The 23,348-nt window shown below is 43.2% G+C and overlaps 1 protein-coding gene and 1 long non-coding RNA gene across 4 annotated transcripts in view; one reads left to right on the forward strand and one right to left on the reverse strand.

Annotated features, from left to right (window-relative positions):
- The first annotated feature begins 1,371 nt into the window (after positions 1–1,371).
- On the forward strand, positions 1,372–5,375 carry LOC307211976. 2 transcript variants are annotated; one of them, XR_013836672.1, is made up of 4 exons: positions 1,372–1,703; positions 2,350–2,440; positions 3,001–3,072; positions 5,157–5,375. It is a non-coding gene; the product is annotated as an uncharacterized lncRNA (long non-coding RNA). The 2 variants fall into 2 exon arrangements; XR_013836673.1 differs by having other exon boundaries at positions 1,379–1,708.
- Positions 5,376–11,079: 5,704 nt separating this feature from the next.
- PPP1R21 (protein phosphatase 1 regulatory subunit 21) overlaps positions 11,080–23,348 on the reverse strand; it is a 42,243-nt gene continuing 29,974 nt past the window's right edge. For both annotated transcript variants that reach the window (XM_079968611.1, XM_079968610.1), the window contains exons 17-22: positions 22,302–22,550; positions 21,022–21,054; positions 19,625–19,741; positions 18,395–18,493; positions 17,023–17,151; positions 11,080–12,657 (exon numbers count right to left, since the gene is read on the reverse strand). In XM_079968611.1, the coding sequence (XP_079824737.1) occupies positions 12,628–12,657; positions 17,023–17,151; positions 18,395–18,493; positions 19,625–19,741; positions 21,022–21,054; positions 22,302–22,550 (657 nt within the window). In that variant the 3' untranslated portion in view covers positions 11,080–12,627. The remainder of the gene's footprint in view (positions 12,658–17,022; positions 17,152–18,394; positions 18,494–19,624; positions 19,742–21,021; positions 21,055–22,301; positions 22,551–23,348) is intronic.

The raw sequence follows: 23,348 nt of genomic DNA on the forward strand, positions 1-23,348 counted from the left end.
GAATTTCTGAAGTTTTCCCAGTGAGCCAGTACATAGATACATTTATCAGTGAATTGTTACATTTGGTATCGCGCAGCAAAGCCCTTTGAATAGACAGGAAGAAACTGTGATTAAGTGTTTTGTGGGGACAAGTCACAAAAGTCACAAAAGTGATTTTGCTGGTTTTGGTAGTGGGCTGCATGTGCATGATATCTGCTGGAGGGGCAACTCCGCCCCCAACCTATACATAAATTCCTGCAACAACCTTTATTCCGCACTTTGTTCCTTTGTCATTTGATGTGGGAGAAACATTCAGGTGTGGCATCCCACCTGTAGACCCATCCATGCAGAAGGTCCCAGTTTCAACCCCTGGCAACTGCAGGTAGGGCTAGGAGAGGTCCCTGCATGAAACCCTGGAGAGCTGCTGCCGGTCAGTGTAGACCATACCAGACTACATGGGCCAATGGGTCGGATCGGTACAAAGCAACTTCCTGTGTTCCTGTGAAGACTTGCTGCTTTCCTCCCTCCTTGTGAAGTTCCTGATCAATTGAATTCCTGCCTGTCATTACACGGTGGTCAATGGGGTTATTCCCAGGCACTGAGATTCAAATGCTGAAGAAGGGAAACTTCTGTGGTGCCTTAAAACAGGGGTAGGCAACCTAAGGCCCGTGGGCCGGATGCAGCCCAATCGCCTTCTCAATCCGGCCCACGGACAGTCTGGGAATCAGCATGTTTTTACATGAATAGAATGTGTTCTTTTATTTAAAATGCATCTCTGGGTTATTTGTGGGGCATAGGAATTCATTCATTCCCCCCCCCAACATATAGTCCGGCCCACCACATGGTCTGAGGGACAGTGGACCGGCCCATGGCTGAAAAAGGTTGCTGACCCCTGCCTCAAAGGTTTAACAAATCTATCATGGCATGAGTCTACATAGGTTACAATCTGTTGGGGGCAGGTTGTAAACAGCGGGGTCAGAGGGAACCCAAATTACACAAGAGGGCCAGGGAGCCTATGAGCAAAATTCAGTGACCCAGTTCCACTTCCTCAGGTGGATTAGTCTTCCTCATGTGGCACATCACACATACAATCAGCTGGACTATTTCCTAAGCAAAAAATAAATAAATGCATCTTTATACTGGCTCCCTTTCCATTCCCTTCAAGATTCAAATCCTTTTGCAGGCATGCACAGGTTTGGTTAGAAATGAGAACTATCTAGTTCAGTGGGCCACATTCCCTTGTAAGTAGGCACAGGATTGCAGCCCAGGTTTTCATTTATTAAAGCTGAACAGATTTACAGCTAATTTATTCTGCTGTATTAGCAACTTTAAATCGTATCTGACCAGCTGAATTATGTTGCTTCACAAGAAATGAACAAGCGTTACCACATGGAGCCATAAAGAAACAGCTCCATGCTTGCAAAGCTCTTTGACCATTGATGCTGCGGGACTGGCCCTACTGTTAGGTAGGGTGAGTTGGCTGTTTCAGGCAGCAGATCTTAGAATTCTAGAGTTGGAAGGGATCCTGTGGATCATCTAGTCCAACCCCCTGCAATGCAAGAATATGCAGCTGCCCCATACAGAGATCGAAATGGAGGCAGGGGAGTGATAGCACATTGTTGGGAGGATAGGGCTGTGTGTACAAGGCATAGCTTGCCCTGCACCCGCTAAGCTAACCTGCTGCCCTCAGATGTGAAGGATACAGTCCTGTTGCCATTGTTGAAGTAAGGTCAGTCTGGCTGCTTTTGGTACATGCAATTGGGAGGGGACTCCCTCTTGTCCATCACCTCAGGCAGCAAAATTCCTGCAGCTGGCCTAGCAAGCAAGGTTTGATAGCACTTAGAAAGCAGTGAGGATTTGTGCAACGAATCTATTTTTTCCTCCCACTGCTGTTTAGCATTGCCCTCAAAGGTCAAGTCTTTCATAGGTACAAGATAATAATGGAGTTCTCTTATGTGCCACCTCCCACCCTCACCCATTGCAGAGATTCTTTCAAACAATTACTCCTTGTTCTGAAACTTAAAACAAGCAGAGAATTGAGCTGCTGAATTTAAAACCTGCAGGGCCATTAATCTGCCATTACAATGTAATCTTGTTTCATTTCCTGTCCTTTCTCCAGTTTACATTAAAGCGCTGAAGCATCAAATCACTTACGGCTTTGCAGATTTACGCATGTCTTTGGGGCAAAAGTGCAGTTCTGTTCTTATTAAGCCCCTGAATGCAACTCTTTTTTCCCCTCTCCAGTGTTCCACTACCACCCTCCCACATACAAATGCTCACACTGTTTTTCAAGCTATCTGTGCTTAAGGAGGGCAAATGTGACAGTGGCTGTACCATAAGGGATAACTAAGCTGTACCCTTTCTTGATAGGGACACACTGATCAGCATTTTGAATCAACGTATTTTGAACTGGAAAAATACTGGAAGATCATGCCACTGATTCACTGCGGCAGGAGTCAAAGTATGTACAAAGGTCTCTTTCCCCAACTTATTTCCCCAGAGTAAACAGCAACAGAGGTCACACGCATAGCTTTTCACTGCCTACACACTGGCTCAGAGAATATTTGGCAAAAAAAAAAAGTCAGTATCTGCCACTGAGTAAATTGGTGCAGGTTGTTTAATATTACTTTAATCTTGCTGAAGAAAGCAATAGACTTGACTCTGCTCCTTCCAATCTCCCTCCTCTTCACCTGCTGCTTCCTCCCTCCGCCAATATGATCTAACAGTTCCATTCAGTATTAACTGAACCAAGATTTATCATAAAATAAGTTTCATATAAGTTTTATTTTCTATTTTGGCTATCTCAAAAATGTTGGAGAATTCCACCCTCATCAATGCCCTCGCCAAAGACTATGGTTGGTGAATCCCCCCAACTCCTAACTTTACCACCTGCAAATAAGTTCTATTTGGGCAGTTCATTTTATATGGGAAGCAGCACTGAGGGAGGGGTTATTTAATTTACTCACCCTGAAGCTTCTATGAGACGCCTACAGCATCTGGTTCAACATTACATTCTTTCAGAGGTCTACAAGAGAAACTGATGCTCACGCCATTGATGTCAGCATAAATAACTTGACTACTGTGATCTCAGAAGTAAGACAGCTTCATGTGTGTATGCTAACAGATCTACCAATGTGTCTATACATACACAAGAATTTAGGGACAATTATGGGATGCGGGTGGTGCTGTGGGTTAAACCACAGAGCCTAGGACTTGCCAATCAGAAGGTCAGCAGTTTGAATCCCCACGACGGAGTGAGCTCCCGTTGCTAGGTCCCTGTTCCTGCCAACCTAGCAGTTCGAAAGCACATCAAAGTGCAAGTAGATAAATAGGTACCGCTCCAGCGGGAAGGTAAACGGCATTTCCGTGCACTGCTCTGGTTTGCCAGAAGCAGCTTAGTCCTGCTGGCCACATGACCCGGAAGCTGTATGCCGGCTCCCTCGGCCAATAAAGCGAGATGAGCACCACAACCCCAGAGTTGGTCACGACTAGACCTAATGGTCAGGGGTCCCTTTACCTTATACTACAGAAATGGGAAAGATAGAAATATGAAGGAGACACGATATGCAAATAATTACCTCCTTGAAAGAGATAATAAAGAGATAACAATAAAGGGTATTGTCGGCCAGAGGGTGATAAAGAAGGATAGAACTTTTTTCCTGTATGCAATAACAGCAGCAAGGATACTCATCGCCAAGCACTGGAAAACTCGAGATCTACCCACACTGGAAGAATGGCAGGTGCAACTGATAGACTATATGGAATTGGCTGAGATGACCGGCAGAATCCGAGACCTGGGAGAGGAGAGGGTTGAAGAAGACTGGAAGAAATTTAGGATTTATTTACAAAAATACTGTAATTTGGTTGAATGTAAAGAAGGATGCCAGACCATAAATAATTGAGCACCACTAAATTAGACGTAATTTGGATGATAAGTGAGATTGAGGAAAATATAAACCTTTTGGAGAATTATTAGATTAAATTAAATGAATGAGATTTAAGAATGTAAACAAGATGATAAATTGCTGGAAAAAGTTTTACAATGATGTAAGTGGGAGCGTGTGGGAATATGGTCATTTGTCCATAAGAGCATGGGCAAAAGTTCATTATTGCAAGGATGATTTCATAGCAGAAAGCATTGCTTGGAGCATGATCAGCGCGTGGACAGCTCATGCCATCCAATGATTGGTTCACGTAGCATAGCATGATCAAATACGTGGTCTAGTGCGATGGCCCTTATCTGCTGGCTGAGAACAAGTGGGATTCCTTGTATTTTGTATCTTTCTGACTTTACACAATAAAGGCTGTGCTCCAGCAGCTTCTAGAGAGAGCTGCGGCCAGATTTCTTCAACCCATCTTGGCATGAGACTGATTATTTACGGATGGCGAGCGGGTTCTCGTCAGGAGCGGGAGACGTGAGGGAGTCCAAAGAAGCTTTGAAAATATGTTATGATACATGTCATATTGTTTATTATTTTTGCATTTTGTATTTAAAAAATCTCAATAAATATTTATTAAAAAAAAAAAAGAGTAGTAGTCTCCTGAGTTTTACCATGATTTGCGAATGCCCAGTTGTGACTGAATTCAGAGTTTCTGACAGCAATTTAAACTGCAAATTGCAGTTTAGATCAGGGTTTCCCAGACTTTGGTCTCCAGCTGTTTTGGGGCTACAATTCCCATCATCCCTAGCTAGCAGGACCAGTGGTCAAGGATGATGGGAATTGTAGGGAAAGTCTGAATTAGATAAAATAAGCATGAAATTTTCTCTGCTCCCTGAAAGGATGCCCTCAACAGATACAGATGAGGTCAGTAAGTCGGCCATCATGCCTGTCCAACCAGACATGGCCAAACTTGGCCTTCCAGCTGTCTTGGGACTACAATTCCCATCATCCTTGACCACTGGTCCTGTTAGCTAGGGATGATGGTAGCTGTAGTCCCAAAACAGCTGGAGAGCCAAGTTTGGCCATGCCTGACTTAAGCAATGCAAATCTAGACTAAATCCAATTATTGGTGGAGACTTTTCTTTCTCAGAGTTAATTAATTGCTGCATGGAGGTATATGTATGCATTCAATATGGTACTGGTTCCAGGGACTAATGATGCTTGCACTTCCATTGTGGGTAACTGCTGCAGGAGATTCCAGTCAAAGCAGTGCTGTTTCATCCAATTCCACTGCAGTGACACCATGCTCTTTTGGTCAGAGCCAAGCCAAAACAAACACAGAGTTCCAGAGCATATACAGAGTTCCAGCTGAGCCGAGTGTACTGTCAATATGTCTGGTAGTCAAAGTATTAGTGGGCTTAGGGAACCTAGTGACTGCTGAACAAGCTTCTCTTCTAAACCAGCAAAGTGAATGGACTGTACACAGGGTCAATAAACCCTGCTGGGAAAAGATAATACTGAGGCTGCATTTTTCTAATTTGACTTTTCACATGAAGCTTCTTATGCCTCAGAGAATTGTGCAGTATACATATATCACCCCCCCACACACACACACACTCAACTGGCCCTGCTTGCACAGGAGCAGGAACTGCAATGACATTTAGACACAAATCCTCAACTCTGCACAAAATGCTTCAAGATTCAAGAATGTGTGCTTCCCCCACACACAGATATGGAATGCTGCTTCACTATGCTGAAAATGCCTTTGTGGTCTCTACAAAACTGCCTGGATTATCTTGAGAACAAAAGTTAAGCCACGTGATATCCCACAATTTCTGAGTCCTGAGAGACAGACAAAGATTGAGTGGACAACACAAGACACAAGAAAGCCCAAGGACAGTGACTGACACACACACACACACACACACACACAACACAAAATGTAATGTATCGTATTTTTTGCTCTATAAGACTCACTTTTTCCCTCCTAAAAAGTAAGGGGAAATGTGTGTGCGTCTTATGGAGCGAATGCAGGCTGCGCAGCTATCCCAGAAGCCAGAACAGCAAGAGGGATTGCTGCTTTCACTGCGCAGCGATCCCTCTTGCTGTTCTGGCTTCTGAGATTCAGAATATCTTTTTTCTTGTTTTCCTCCTCCAAAAACTAGGTGCGTCTTGTGGTCTGGTGCATCTTATAGAGCGAAAAATACGGTAGGTGTTTGAATCCAAGGATGCTGGCTCTACAAGTGAAAGTCCAGGAGTCTACAAGTTCACCATAAGATGAACAATTAGGTAAATTATACCGATTTATGCAAATAATAAATCAGTTAATGGATCTAAGATCAATAACTTGAACAATTAGATCTATTAAAACCATTAACTACTTAGACCTTGGTCTATGTTCAAGATATTGGTACTAATGTACTAATGTAAAGGATCCTTTTCATCACTTTTATACCCAGCCAATCATTGCACTCTGCAGAAGTGCTCCTGCAGGGGCCTCTTCATGAGTTCTTTTCTGTCAGATATAGGAACCAGGCCCTTTTTCTGGCAGAGTCTGCCCTTTAGAATGACCCCCCTCCCCACATCTCAGAGAGCTGTCATCTCTATTATCTTTTCAGCACCTTCCTTTTTCAACAAGCCTTTTACCCAGAGAATTTTATCCCAATCTGTATTTTTATTGGATTTGAAATTGTTTTATATATATATTTATTGCTGGTTTTATTGTTAAATCACTAAACAGATTTTTACACAACCAGCTGTTCAGGACATGCTGGCGGACAGTGATGATCAAATTACTTTAATAGCGGCCGAATTTTTAAGAGCTGTCCATGAAGAAAGAATGGGTCATGATAAAGAGACTTAGTGGTTTTTAATGGTAGGAGATGTTGCTGCGTTGTATTATTATACTATATTATATTGTATTGTGTTATTTATGTACATCGTTAAATTTCTGAGAGTTAAGAATAGGACTGGGATAAATTGTGTTTGCTGTGCCCGTATTTTATACAGTTTGTATATGATGTTTGTTTGTTAATGTGTGGTGTGTTATGCCTAATAAAGGATTTTGAATTGAATTGAAATTGAAATTGTTAAATCACTTTGGGGTATTTCATACATACTAACCCCATGGAGTTGTTGCTTTTTCAAACTTTCTATCGATAGCAATCCTTTTTCACAACAACTTGCCTGATAATGAATTCCTACATACTGGAGTTTTAGCTGCTAAAATTAGTACTGAAGTCAGAACCTTCAAATGTGCATTTTTTTCTGAAATGCCACCACCCATTGTACTTGCAGGGCAGTTAGACATGCAGAGCCTCAATGCATGGATAAGACAGTGGTGTTGGGATGAGGGGTATGGATTTGTTAGGCAAGATGGGTATGTCTGGGGACAAACTGGCCCTGTACAAAATGATGAGCCGTACGTGAACGTGGATGGAATCAGACAGTTGGAGCTTAAAATAAAAAATGTGGCAGAGCATCTTTTGGACCGATTGCAGAGGTGAAGTTGACAGGAGCTGATTCCTAGTTTGGAATCAGAAAATGTTTAATAATGTGATCTGGGATAGCTCAGTCAGTAGAGCACAAGACTCTTAATCTCAGGGTCATGGACTGAAGCCCCATGTTGGACAAAACATTCTAGCATCCAACTCTACAATTCTATGATTCAGTTGTGGAAGAGCTAAAACTAGGCACTGAGAGTGCAGTGGCACAGCCATAGTAATTCAAAGAGGCCAACAATGCAGGGGAAATGCATGTGCCAGACACATTTGGAGAGAGACTCCACATAACGATGCTCTTATGCTAATGCTAGATACATCTGAGCCAAGCTGGGGAAACTGCAGTGCTTGGCCTTACTGCAGAGACATAGTGGGCACAACAGAAACTTGATGGTAAGCATAAGGGCTGTTGCACCCAGGTCCTGTTTGAAGGCTTCTTTTCATGGGAATCTGGTTGGACACTGTGAAAACAGGATCCTGAACTATGATGGGCCATTAGCCTGATTCAGTAGGACACTTTTATATTCTCTCTCTCACACACACACACACACACACACACACACACACACAAATATTCTTTATATTCTTAATAAATCATATTAAAATAAAAAATACATAAGAGGTCTATATTATTGCCCCTTTGAGAAGATGAAATGTTCATATGTACTTGGGCGTAGACAAATATTTTTTCCTATCTGAGGTGAGAGAGCAGATGCCTCCACACCCCACCCAGCTCAAAATACAGAAACTGATGAGACTGGCAGTTGAATCTTATAGCAATAGTTGCAATGAGACATCTTCCTCCACTGTACAGGAGGGCAGCTGGCTAACTTAAGAGGACACAGCGGAGGCTGTGTGGCTGCTACTCCCTGCCTGCCCTGCCCCCTACCCTCAGCTTTGTCACCCAAGGTGGCCGTCTGCCCAATAGCGGGGCCAGTCCTGAAATATGTCTTTAGGCTTTCATCATTTAGTGTACATCTTAACGATTCATCAACTGATGGTGTTGTTGATTAATCTACCCTTAAGACTTGCAGACCTAATTTCTCTCACCTGGCCATAATCATTTCACAATAAAATCAGCAAGCACAAACCATTCTGCAAGCACTCATTTCTTACTTCCCAATTCCAAGCTATTTTCTAGACAAACAACAGATTTCTAATAGCATTCCAAGCACACAGCTGAAGAATTCTCAGCCTCTTTGCCTCTACTGGCCCAGATAAGAGGAGCACAAACAGTTCTGAGCAGTTGCAGGGCAGCCAATTTGACAACAGCAGTTTCACAACAGAGTAAGAAGAAACACTAATGCTAAAGTAAATGGATTAGGAAACAATTTAGGGCTCAGGATTTTCTCCCAGTACAGTACACAAGAGGAGTACATGAAGGAGAAAAGGGGTCATTCCAGCAAGCCTAGGTTTTTAATCTAAGTAGCATTAAAGTTGTTTAAAATCCATGTGTGGTGGCTTAAATAATTCCATAATTGCTAACCAACATCAGACATATTGGATTATACCAACAATGGTCAGTATACATCAATACATGTGTGTGACAGAGAATGGTAGAAAATTTGGACACTGACAAGGCTCAAGGCCAGTTAATTGCCCTCTGTACCATTCCATCCTAATTTCCATCTTTCACACACAGTATTTATCATGACCTCAAGCTATAAAGTTCAAGCAGAATCACTCTGTTTCTGATCAGTTAATCTCAAGAATCACAAAGCGCTTTCAATAATTAATAAGCAAGAAACGTGTGTATTCATGTATGTTGCAGCTTTAAAAAGTTAGAAACTAAAACAAGGGACATCTCAAGTCATCTAGCTCAGTATTATCTGCACTGACTGGCAGCATTCTCCAGTCAGGGATCTCTCCTAACTCTACGGTGGAGCTTGAGCCAACGACCAGTGAGCACCAAGACCTTCTTTTACACCCACCCACCCCTATTTTGGGATGCGGGTGGCGCTGTGGGTTAAACCACAGAGCCTAGGACTTGCCAATCAGAAGGTCGGAGGTTCGAATCCCCGCGACGGGGTGAGCTCCCATTGCTCAATCCCTGCTCCTGCAAACCTAGCAGTTTGAAACCATGTCAAAATGCAAGTAGATAAATAGGTACCACTCCGGCAGGAAGGTAAACGGTGATTCCGTGCACTGCTCTGGTTCGCCAGAAGCGGCTTAGTCATGCTGGCCACATGACCTGGAAGCTGTACGCCGGCTCCCTCAGCCAATGAAGCGAGATGAGAGCCGCAACCCCAGAGTCAGTCACAACTGGACCTAATGGTCACGGGTCCTCTTTACCCTTTACCCCTATTTTCTTCCACCTAGCACTTAGTGGCTACTTTTGCCTCTGACCACATTGACAACTGGTGTGTGGCCCCTGCACATTTTCCCTTGAAAGGAATGCAGCTCTCAGGCTGGGGAAAAAACCCCACAACCTGGCATAAGGAAGTTGTTAGACAGAGGCTGCAGGACCACGACAACAAGGGGGAATACCCCTTTCCTTGAATCTTCCTTTCACTTTAAAGGCCTTTAGTCCTTTCACCAAGAGGGGCGAGTGACCTGAAACCTTCGGGCTCATTTCACGCAGGTCTCCTTTACACTACTGCCCACTGCACATCTATTTGCATAAACACAAATATATGAAAGAGCTTTTGGTGTGCCCATGTAAGAGAATGTGTGCGTGTAAACAAGGGCATGCAGCAGCGGAAGATGTAGAACGGCTTGCTTGTGTGCTGCAAACATGAGATGGGCTCTTATTAGAACTGTTGCTTCATTGCTACTGTTTGTTAAGATTGCATGACTTTATTCATTCCTTATCAACTTGATAGCTCTGGCTAGACATAGAAGAAATCCAGCAAAAAATAACCTAGCACTCCTTACTTATCCAATGCATTTGTATATCACTTGTCAGCCAAGGCAGGGACAGGAGGCGGCACCCTGTAAGTGTGTGCCTCTAAAAAAAAGGGAAAAAAGAAACCTATACCTGCATGGAATTTTGCAAAATTTTGCAGCCAACTGCAGCACTCTGCTATATAAAGAGCTGTGTTCCAGGGTTTGGACACCATAACTCAGAAAAAAAGCTGAACTGGAAATTGGGGGAAACAGGTATGTGACAGGAAATGAAAGAGGTCCCAACATTGCAGATTCTGATGACGACTTAACATCATGCTGCCCAAATGGTCCGTACTTTTTACAAGTGCCACCTGGAGAGTGATGGACAAGGAGAGGTGGAGGACCTGCCAGAGATGAAGCTGCTGCCGACATCTGGTCTGTCCCCCTTCAAAAACCACCAGCTGACCCTGGAAACATTTCAATTCTACAGAGAGCCAGTTACATAACTTGGAGTCTCAGTTGTCAAACTATCATTACCTTACAGTAGCTTGTATTTTCAATCACTTTTGAAATCAAATAAATCTAATTAATTTTCTTACATGCAACACCTTTATGCTTTTGCGTGGTTTGAGACTGGATTCTGCCTTTAAAAGCAGTGGTTTAAAATTAACCATTGAGTGCAGTAATCTTTTTCAAAGCACACTGCCTTTCAACATTCAATCTTCCATCCTCCCACTAACCAGTGCTTAGTCATACAGTATTATCTTAAACACTGCAGCTATAAATCTTAAAAACCATTAAAAGTCAGGACATATGGACATGTCCAAAGGCAGTTTTGCTCAAAACCACATCTAACGCAGGAGCACACAAACATAAAAGTCTGACAGCGAAAGTTTTAACATGGCAGTATATTTATTCTATGCTCGTAATACACATTGACATGGTTGATACAATGAAGTAACCCTTGAACATAGGACAGCTACTATTTCTTACGGGGCTACAGAAGTAGTTCATTGTGAAATATTCAGTAGTGGAGTTTCTTGTGAATGGCGAGGAACTCCCAAGGAATACTGTGTTGAAAAGACCTCAGGTTAGTGTCAAAAATCTTCCCAAGGAAGAAAACTTGGAACAGGAATAAATTTTTAGAACACCAAGACGTCATTTGGGCGATTCCAAAATGCCACAGAACAATCTTCAGCAAGGGACTGGCTCAGACTTTGAAAGTGCCAAGGTAAGCTTCAAGCAGCAAAGCATTGCTGCATTTCAGGAATTAAGAGCCTACATTGCAACATGGAAGTTGTAACGTGAAACTCGGGTGAGTGTGCCAAAGAATCTCCACCCCACCCCTCAAGAGGAAAAAGGAAGTTTTAAAAACGGGCAAGTTACTATGTAGTTGCAGATGGGGAAGGCAGGCAGGCTCCGAAAGAACAGCACCACAGACCCATGTGAAGGTTTACATCGGTATTTGAACCAGCCCCTCTCTGCACAGCTTTGCTGATTCAGTGATTTCTTAGCCTGCTTCAATGCAACAAGCTGCGTTTGAAACAGAAATGGTGATGGCCCATCATGCGTACTGTCCCACTCCTACTGAAATGAAAGGTCTTTGCAAGAAGCCACTTGCCAGCACTGTTTGTTATTCTCACATCTTCCTCCAGATGTGGGGAGTCATTTCTCTATCACCGGCTTATGAGAAAAGTAACAAACAGAAACAGACAAAACATCACCCTTCAGCACGATTCAAGAACACCTTCTTTGGCCCACTTTCTGCACTTGATTTTAAAAAAAAAAAGGACCACTACTGTACACTTTTAATAGTTCATTACAGTTAATATGAATAGTCACAGCCGCATTGAATGCTTCAATATAAATGTACTGAGACTGCCTCTCTAAGGCAATCTAAGCTAGTCTACAAGAGAAGACCGGAATCTGTAGTATGGTTTTTTTTTACAATAACTGCACAGGTGAACATCACTGAAAAACACTGATAGCTCTGGGCTTCTTCTTTTTTTTAATTCACAGAAAGAATGGACGGGTAGGGATGACAACCTCTTAGGCAGAAAGAGACAAGTACCACACTGGTGTCAGATTTGTTCATCTCAATATGCAGTCAAATATACAAAATCTTGGAAGTTTGTACAAGGAAACTAAAAGCAGTTACAAAGTGGTATGGTAAAAAGTTATGGTTCATTCCTATGCGAGTTATCCACGGAGTGCCTATTTTCCCCCATCTGCTCTACTGAACACGCCAAGTCCAGTTTTCATTACACTGGCAACCAAATCTGGTGCTGTCTCAAATCCAAATGCAACACCAAATCAAACACTGGTAATCCCACCACTGCAGCCATGTCCAGTCCAAGAGGCATTTTGCCAGCTGAACATCAGTTTCGGCATCTGTGTTTCTGTGCATCAGCAACATCCAAAGGTCAGTTGGACGACCAATACTATCGACTTTTGTTCTTCTTGGAATTTCCCTAGATCAAAAAGAGAACACAGGAGATCAGCAGAACATAGGATGCTGCCTGTTGTGGTCAGGCAATCTGTCCATCTAGCACACCTCTGCCTAGTAGTCTTACTGGCAGCAGAGATCTTTCCCATTTTTCTATTACTTAATCTGTAAAAAACAACAGATATCCCTAGGACTGAAGGTGGATCACATTACCGTAAATATGTCCCTCAAAGTAACAACTAAAATGCCAATGCCCCACACTAGAGACTTAGGTCCTGAGTTCTCTTCCAATGAAGGGAGCAGCCTTTGAGCAGCAGAATTTTACTCTTCCCCTGAAACTCCTTGTGCTGCTCCACCCAAAAGTTGGGGAACGCTCTGAAACTGTCAAAGGAGGTACTACAAAGGGATTGGGAACTGGGGGGGGGGGATATTACAAACTGTCACACATACCCTTCCACCAACCAGAATGCTCTGCTGGAATGTAGAAGAGAAGGGGCCATTCCATTTATTATATTTTCCAAGAATTTCAAAATACTTGTTTCTAGGAGACTGCCTAATGCTTGTGGGTCACTGGGGTTCCTGCAAATAATTCCCTGGCCTGATCCAACAGCACCTGCATGCAGTGCATTCATTCATTCATTCATTCATTCATACTTCTATTTAATATACCATTTGATTTTTAAAAATATCAAAGTGGTTTACAAAAAGGACCATGCATCACAGATAAGTTGGACATTAGTATTTTAGAGACCCTTAGTATGGACTCCTGCTTTGTACATTGTACACATTGTACATTGTGCTTTGTACACACATTGGTGAAATTCTAGTAAAACAGAATCTTATCTCTTTATGGGGGAAAAAATGTCAATTTTTACAAGAAGAAAAGGCTTCTAACCAAGTCTCATGCAGGATAAGACAATCAAGGGTACCTGCACTGATGGAACGATCTGTTTAACACTACACTTAATACAACCCCAGGGTCCTTCAATAGTAGTCAAGTAAAAAATGGTAAACATAGGGGTTGCAGTAAGGTAAAATATGTTGGTTCAGGGGGCAAAGCCAATCACGTCCTGCATCCCATGTGCCATAAACTGGGATGATAACAAACACATGCATGAACAAATCTGAGTTACTACAGATCAGAGAAGGGAAACTAATATAGAATGCTTTCTTGTAGTCAAGAAACTCTTTTCGATCTACTGCAAATGCCCAGAGATTTACCAGTTGATTCTCTGCTCTACTTTCTGTCTGCCCTTAGTTTACAGTACTTTGGCTGCATTTCAGTTTTGGGGTGGGGGCATTACAGGGGTAAAGACAAAGACTTCATGGAACAGAGGCGATGTTCGAGGAGGGGATTGAAGCTGGAAAGTGATTATTCTACCATGTAAAAAAGTAAAGGGACCCCTGACCATTAGGTCCAGTCGCGGACGACTCTGGGGTGGAGGCGCTCATCTCGCTTTACTGGCCGAGGGAGCCGGCGTACAGCTTCCGGGTCATGTGGCCAGCATGACTAAGCTGCTTCTGGCGAACCAAAGCAGCGCACTGAAACGCGGTTTACCTTCCCGCTGCACTTTGACATGCTTTCGAACTGCTAGGTTGGCAGAAGCAGGGACCGAGTAACGGGAGCTCACCCCGTCGCAGGGATTTGAACCGCCGACCTTCTGATCGGCAAGCCCTAGGCTCTGTGGTTTAGACCTCAGCGCCACCCGCGTCCCATTCTACCATGAAGGTAATGCATAAATAAAAATAGGCACTCGCTGGCCATTTGTTATCAGGCCAGGTCCAAGATTTTTGTATTCATTTACAAGGTGCTTCACTACTTGGGTCCAGGGTATCTGATCCCTTATATCCCAGCCCAATCACTGAGATTTGTGGGGAGGGGATCTCTGTTGGTGTTCCCCAAGGGAAGGGCTGTAGCTCAGTAGCACAGCATCTGTTTTGCTTGCAGAAGGTCCCAGGTTCAATCCCTGGTATCTCTAGCTAGGCCTGAGAGAGACTCCTGCCTAAAACCCTGGAGAGCTGCTGCCAGTCTGTGTAGGCAATATTAAGGCATGCTCCTGCATCTTGTTTCTATGTATGGGGCTCAAACTTTTCCTGCACAGGCTCACCCATTGCTTCTTCCCCCAGGAATTTGATTTCCCACTGATCAGCTTGCAATTTGTTTCTGAGTGCTCTCCAACCGGGTGTGCTAGCCAAGGGCAAGGTCTTTTAACAACAGTCTGTCTCTCTCCCCCTCCACTCCATGTAAAAACTCATGACTCATGAATTGATTGCTCTACACAACAAGCTTCCTGCCCGTCATCAACAAGGCTTCAGCATTTCAGGAGGAGTCGGAGCTTGTGTGGGCTAGAACAGCCTCCCGTCCATTAAGCCATTTCTCTTGCTTCTTACAGATTTACTTCATCTGGAAAGCTTCTCCTGACCCTGAAAAGCCTGTCCCATACCCTCTAGCATCAGTTCCCATCCTATTGCCATAACCTCTGGCAATACTGTATCAAGTACTTAGAAAAGAGCAGCCTATAAATGTGTTTTTAAAACATTAAAAACAACAACCCCAAAACCAAACTCTCATCCTTTCCATTCACCTTTGGGGACCGAGAGGGCAGTCTCTGACTAAGTCTCCTCCACTAGCATATCACTGCTGCATTCTAAGTGGCATCCAGAACAGTGCTGATACTAAACAGAAGCATCAAGCAGAAATACTGTTAGTGCATGCATGTGCAAAAACACTATACTTTACATAGCCTGTACAAACTACTACTAATACTAAACTGCTCCTTCCTAATATGGCACATAGGCTGGGTGAGGAAAATGCACATGCCCCAAGGCTGTGCTGCGAAGTATCAACATGTGACTTCTATATCAAAAGGCCATAGGAAGGGCCATAGCTCAGCAGCAGAGCATCTGCTGGGCAAGCAGAAGGCCCCAAGTCCAATGCCCAGCACCCCCAGGTAGGGCCAGGAGAGAACCCTGCCTGAAATCCTGGAGAACCTCTGCCAAAACAGAGCGAGATGGACCAAAGGCCTGACTCAATACAAGGCAGCTTCCTATGTCCCTATGGCACTCTGCCTGCAGAAGGGTAAACTCAAAACCAGCAAAATCCATATTGGGCTGTGCCATCTCATTCTGCACTTAGTTCCAGTTGTTTGTATATCTTGCTGCAAAAAGTCACTACATGGTAGGAAAACTGGTTGTCAGAATCTAAATGAAGGAGGGCAGGACAATTCGCATTCCCACTAACTGGATTGTGTGAACATTTCCCTATTTGTGTCCCACTGTAAATCCACATGAACATATAAAGCTGCCATACCAGGCCAGACCACTGGCCTATTTGCCCTTGTACAGTCTGCCTAACTGTGGCCTCTGCCCAAATGCTGTGACTCACAACTGCACTACTCAACCAAGGCCCTTTATCTATGCATTCCTCATTCAGCCCTCTTCCACTGCCAGCTCCAGTTCTCAACTTCTCCATCTCCTATACTACATGGTTTGATCAGCCTCCCCTATTTGCCAAGCTACTTCCCTCTTGGTACTTATGTGAATTCTCAGGGTCCAGCAACTTCTTTACCATCCATCCTCTTTTTATTCTTTATCCTAGATATCATTTCTTAACCTGTCCCCCACAATCACTGCCTTGTCTTCTAATAAAAACTGTATGGCTTCTGAGTAAGGGACCTTCAATGTTCTGTACACCACTTCGGACACAGCTAGATATTAAGCAACAGCAGAGATGGACAGAGAATCAGGAGGAGTATTTTTCTTAGTCCACCAACGAAGAGCTCACACTTTGCTCTCCTCTCCTCAGCCCTTCTCTAAAGAGAGATTTAGTTAATTAGACAGCATGTAGCTCTTAGTGTGATATTATACCAGAAATTGACAAGCATCCTTGAAAGAAACTATGAACTCAAGCTAAAAAAAAAAGAAGACGACATTTGTTATATATGGCTTCATTGATTCAGAAACCCATCTGATATAATCTCACATTTGTTGCTTTTGGAAACTGAAGCAATCCTTCAGATGACATAGGCCAACACCCGACACACCCAGTAATTATTTTTAAAAATATATTATTATACTTTATAGCCAAGACCGTTTGCTTGTCAGGAAAAAAGAAAACAAGGAGTGAGGAAAGGAAAAGAAAAGAAAAATGGCATATGAGGGGGGAAAGAGGCAGCATAGTGCAAGAAAAGAATAGATTAGGAGGAAAACTATCATCATTTACATTATTCAAAAAAATGCAAAAACAAGATTGGCATGGCCCCTGCACACACTCCAGGAATATGTGTGTGTGTGTGTATAAGTGTCCTAACCTAAGTGACCAAGAAAGGATAGGAAATACTAGCAACTTGCAGGAAACCTGGCCTGCAGCCCATGCAACAAGATTATTTACCTTACTAGCCAGCTTTAGGGTATCTATTTCCTCCCGTTGTTTGGATAAGGTTTCGTTCATACTGCAGAAGTGGTCGCTCATCGTGCTTAACTGATCCTCATAACTTCTCTTGGTCGTCGTCAATTCATCCTGAAAGGTCATAGACATCATCGGTTTATTTATATCCTACAACTTCCACAAATACATTTGTAAATAAACAAGTATAAATACAATAATAGTGCAAAATAAAAGTTAATAGCATGAGGTTTTCTCCGGTTTACTCAGACCAAGTTAGGAAGTTTCTTCCAAGGAGAACTCTGATGAAGTATACTGCAGAATGTAGGTCATCAGAGATATCTTTTTGCCATATCCTTGACACCTTGACCTTTAACTGAGTTGGCTCTTTTAATGCTTGGACCCATTCTAGTGGGCATAGAAAATAACTACTCTGCAACATTTTGGTGTGGGTGTGGCGGGCGGGGTCCATGTAAATTTGCTCACAGGTTCTCATAATATATACAGTGGTGCCTTGGTTCTCAAATACCTTGGTTCTCAAACAACTTGGAACTTCCACTTTGCGAACCCTTTTTGGAAGCCGGATGTGCTCCGTTTTGAGTGTTATACTTCCGATTTGAGTGCCACTCTTCTGTTTTAAGTGTTGCGATGGTCTGTCTGTTTTTGCTATTTATTTTGTGTTTTTGTTTTTGAGGCTTTTGTTTTGTTTTGTTTTTGTGACGTTGTGGAACTCAGTTCAGCTACTGATTAATTGCTTGTGTGACTGTAGTACATTGTTAATGCTTTCATTTTATGGATCAATGGTCTCGTTAGTAAAATTTGTGTTGAATTGCTGTTTTAGGGGTTTTTAAAAAAAGTCTGGAATGGATTAATCCATTTTGCAGTGCTTTCTATGGGAAAGGGTGCCTTGGTTCTGGAACGCTTTGGAACAGACTTCCGGAACGGATTAAGTCTGAAAACCAAGGTATCGCTGTACACACTAGGGCTAACCGCTTTGGCTGAATCCTGGATTCTGAACCAGGCAGCTTTGGGTTAACCCACAATTCTGCTGGAGTGGGTTGAGGCAGGCCCAAACTGGATCAGGTCCACCCAGAGTGATCCAGGACTGTCAAAAGGATTTCATTCAAGCAGAGAGTAAGGGGGAGGAGGAGAAGGAGATGCATAGGCAGAGTGCCTGTGTCTCCTTCTCACCCCATCCTCCAGTATATTTAGTCAGGGTCTTAAAAGTCCAATAAAACACTGTGAAATCTCCAGGGATTCAGTTCAAGGCCGAGATCTGATGAGTCCTAGGTTGTTCCAGGTTGGTTCAGGCCCCAGATCAAGGTGGCCGTGCACAACTCTAATGCACAGACAGAGCCATGTGGTTAAACAAACTTACCTGCAACCTGGTGATGCTCTGTCTAGCTTGTCTCACCTCTTCCAGTGAGGATTCTTTAGATTTCTCAGTCAGAGCGAGTCGCTTTGCAAGTGCCCGGCACTGCCAACACACACAAATAAGCCATGTTAGTTTATTTAGGCCGTCTTTTATGTGGACAATTATTATTTAAAAATCAATAGCACCTTCACTCATACAGGGGGGGCTTTACTGCCCTTCACTCATTCATCACATCAGCCTGGTGAGGTAGGTTGTTTCCCCCATTTTACATATGGGACTCAGCGGTCCTCAAGGCCACATGGCAAATTTATGTCTGAACTGTTTTCTCCAAACACCTGGTCCATCTAGCCCAGTGGCTCTTCAGGATTTCAAGCAGAGTCTTCTCCCAGCTCTAGCTGGAGCTGCTGGATGGACTGAACTTGGGACCTTCTGCGTGCAAAGCAAGTGAGCTCTATGACTAGGCTGCAGCCGTTCCTCACTAAGATTACAGATCACATTATTGACTGAGCCGCAATACAGTCATACCTCGGGTTACAGAAGCTTCAGGTTGTGTTTTTTCAGGTTATGGACAGCTGAAACCCGGAAGTACCGGAATGGGTTACTTCCGGGTTTCGGCGGTCACGCATGCACAGAAGCGCTAAATCGCGCTTTGCACATGTGCAGAAGTGCCGAATCACAACCCATGCATGCACAGACACACCACTGCAGATTGCGAATGCTGCGTCCACTGTATCTTCATTCACTGTAGTACAGTAGTACCTTGGGTTACATATGCTTTAGGTGACATACGCTTCAGGTTACATACTCCGCTAACCCAGAAATATTACCTCGGGTTAAGAACTTTGCTTCAGGATGAGAACAGAAATCATGCTCCAGCGGTGCGGCAGCAGCAGGAGGCCCCATTAGCTAAAGTGGTGCTTCAGGTTAAGAACAGTTTCAGGTTAAGAACGGACCTCCAGAATGAATTAAGTACTTAACCCGAGGTACCACTGTAGATAAATGGCAGGAATCAGAGAACAATTTTGAGGACCAAAATGGGGAAGATATTACATCTTTATTCCTGTTATGTTACTTGTGAACTTTTATGCCAATCCAGATTTGGGCACTTCAAAAAGCCCAGCAGCCACAGATGGGTGGAATGAAGTCACTTATCATATCCTCCAGTGCAAAAGGGAACCTTCACTGTAATTTGAAGTTTGCATTTTTGAAGTAGGAAAGCACTCGCACACTCACCTCTGCGTGGAAATGTACAGACTTGCTGTCAGCCAGCTGCAACTGAGATGTAAGCTCCACTATTCTTGCCATGTAATGGTTCTTTATCAAGTCTTCCCGGGTGTCGGCTTCTGGGGCCTACAAAGGATAACATAAGAATAGTTAGTAGCTATTACGACTCATGTGCAGAGGCAGCACACATCTTAGTACTAGATGTAGGAAGCAAACACAAGAAGGTCATTATCTGCATGCTTTGCCAGTGATATCTGTCTGGCCACTGTTATAACATGGATACCAGATTAGATGGAGACTGCACTAATCCACCAGCAGTTGGACGTGGTGGTGGGAGAGATGGGGCAAGTTCTCCTATTGATAACTGGGACAGTCAACAACATTGCTGTCAAACTGCACTCCACCATTTCCTGGAGTATCACGTTTCCATAATCACAGCAAGATAAGCTCCTGGCAGAATAGGAAATGTCATAAAATGTATTTATTCATTTCCTCGTACATATATCCTGCCTTTTCTCCCAATGGCAGCACAACAAGAGGACATTAACAACATCATATAGTGGTGCCCCGCAAGACGAATGCCTCGCAAGACGAAAAACCCGCTAGACGAAAGGGTTTTCCGTTTTTCGAGGCGCTTCGCAAGACGAATTTCCCTATGGGCTTGCTTCGCAAGACGAAAACGTCTTGCGAGTCTTGCGATTTTTTTCGCTTCCCCCCCTTTTCCTAAGCCGCTAAGCCACTAATAGCCGCTTAGCCGCTAATAGCCACTAATAGCGCTAATCCGCTAACAGGGTTGCTTCGCAAGACGAAGAAACCGCAAGACGAAGAGACTCGTGGAACGGATTCTTTTCGTCTTGTGAGGCACCACTGTATATGAAGTAGCAGCGCCAGAAAGAATGCCGCTTACATTTCAAAGACTTGGGTAAACAACAAGGTTTTCACTTTGTGCCTAAGTGAGCTCAACATGAAGGATGGGGTGCGGGGAAAGGACCAGTGTAGATTGAAGTAATGTAATTGCCACTGCACCAGATAAACAGCCAAGAAGTGGAATTCTCCACCAAAATGTCAAGAAGCAAGGAAGATTAACACCAAAGAAATGGTGGGAAAGGGTACAGTTCATCTGACAAAGTAAACTGAACAGCAGATACATCAGGGACAGGGAATCTTTGGCTCTGCATATCTTGTTGGACTACAACTCCCATCACTCGCTATTCATTGACAATGATGGATAAACCTGACAAGAGTTGGAAGTCCAAGATCTGGAGGGCCCCATCCCAGAGGGATATTTTTACATTACAGTGTTTTGACCAGGAGCACAAGGTTGTAAAGGGGTCACATTAGCACAACTCCATACAGTTTAGCTTAAAAATTATGCCAGCATGACTCTGTCATATTAAAAAACATACCTCTTCATTTTCTGTGGTTATCAACATCCCGACCTAGAAAAATATTAGGATGACAGAATCAGCTCAAAGTAGTACATTCATTTTCTAATTCTAAAGTTCATTTAAATGAAGTTGGTTTCAATGGCTCCAAAGTAAGTTTAACTGGCTTTTGCTCCAAAGTTTGAAAAAGGTAATTACTGCTAATCTTATTATGAAAGATAAGTATATGCTCCCCTTTTCCTCACTGGAATCAATGGGGCTTCAACATGGGCAACGTAAACTTTGCCCATGATGTTTCCCCCCAATAAAAATGAAAACCTATTCAGTGGGATCAGCTTGCAAGTGTGTCAGTTCCAAACAAACACTGAATCCTAAAAGATACTCGGAAATGTCAACATGCATAATTTCCAACTCTAAGGCCTATGTAACATTACTTGGGTTTAATATATCAGATTACCAGGTATTTGACATGGGTAAGCTGGCTGTTTGCCATAATAAACATTGACTGATTGATTGATTGATTGATTGATTGATTGATTGATATGGGCAAGATCACAAATCCCACGCCTTAGCACCAAAAAGTTTAGCTCTGCTGTTGCATGAAAGCTGTACCCAGGTGAAATGAAGGTTTGCGAGATAGGGGACCGGGATGGAATTTACCCGAATGAAGTCCTGGCTGAAAACATCAAACTCTGGACAGGAAAAAAAACACATTTTGAACACCGTCCAAAGTAACAGAGCCAGTGTGGTATCACAAAGGGACATCTGGGTTCTGAATCCCTGCCATGAAGCTCACTTGGTGACCTTGGGCAAGTGGATATTTCTCAATCTAGAATAAAATGGTGTTACTCCATTCATGTTGTGCTGAGCTTTTCAGTGGAAAAGGGGGAAACAAATGTGAGATAAAATCAAGACACGTTGGCCACATTTAGGCGTTTTGTTCAAGGCATCATGGATGATCCTTGTGGCCACTTGCTTCCCTCCCACCCCTTCCTTCCATGCACCACATTCAGCACAGAGATGCTAACCTACATTAAACTGGAGTTCCTCATTTATATTGGGCTACTTGTAAACACTTTAGGACATGAGAATTCAATTATATTCACTCCCGTTAAGGGTTTGGGTGAGTTTTTTTGAGGAGAATGAAGGCCATGAGAGCTGTGTACATGAATATATGTGGTTTCTAGGGTCACTTGCCTGAAAAATGTTAATTACAATGTTAATTTTAGATTTAGCTAGTATTGTAGTCATTCCAGTTGCCCAATTTCCAACCCACATCACTGGGAGTAAGGTGCACTTACGAGACTTGCAGTTTGAACTGGTTCCCTCAAAGCCTTCTCTGCAGCGTCCTCCTTCTCCTGTTCATCTGCATTCAGTGTGAAGAGGCTTTCCTGGGTTGCCTCAATCCTCTGGTTGCCCACAGAGTTTCTGAGCTTATCGCTTACTCTTTTGTTTTCTTTCTCCAACCTAATTTTGGCCAGCTGGGCCTCCAGCATCCAGTGTTCTTTCTCCTGCTCCAGTTTTGCAATCTTCTCTAAGCTCTGCTGGACCTAGAGAACAGCAAGAATTAGCACCATGAAGTGAACAAATGGGAAGTTAAAGGGTATCTAAAAGAGTGTGCATAGCAAGTTGAATCATTGCTCGAGCAGGTTGTATCTGGAGCAGAGAAGAGGCAACAAAAGCAACAACCTGTAGCTTTGACATGCTTAAATGTGCGCCCTGTAGGCTCACAGCTTGCACTGAAAAGTTTCTGCCATCCATAATGCCAAAAACTGCAAGGAAGGCTTCCATCTGAGTGCTGCATTTCTGGCTATTTAAAAGCAGAAAAAACACAGGAGGGAATAGAAAAATGGAAGAGAGCAAGGAACCCATATGAAACTCAGGATGTGACAGGCAGCTCACATTTTTACGAATCTTTAAACAAATAATGTTTCCTTCACTTAAGAATGTAAACTTAAGATAGCGTAATGTGTAAGATGCACAGCTGAATATATGAACCAAACAAATTCATCTGCAGAACAGAGGAAACGGATGCCTGCGGTGACAGACCAGATAAAGTTTTACAAACTAAGGAGATAATGGTTTATTTTTAAACACCCAAGAAGAGCATAGCCCATTAGACTGGCTTCCATGCAACTATGATAAGTTTGGCTAAAAAGAATATTTGCCCTGGATAAGTGTTGTGGTTTTACATTATTCTCCAAAAGCCAGAGGAAGAAATATATTTGGGGCTTCACATTATGCATTCCTATCTATTTACTAGCCATTTTATAGAACAGCTTGAATTAAATTCTAGCACAACATTAATTGGAGAGAATTACGAACTGCAAGAGGACCACTCAGAGATC

Source organism: Podarcis cretensis (genome assembly GCF_951804945.1).
Source record: "Podarcis cretensis genome assembly, chromosome: 3".
In the NCBI taxonomy this organism is placed as follows: domain Eukaryota; kingdom Metazoa; phylum Chordata; class Lepidosauria; order Squamata; family Lacertidae; genus Podarcis; species Podarcis cretensis.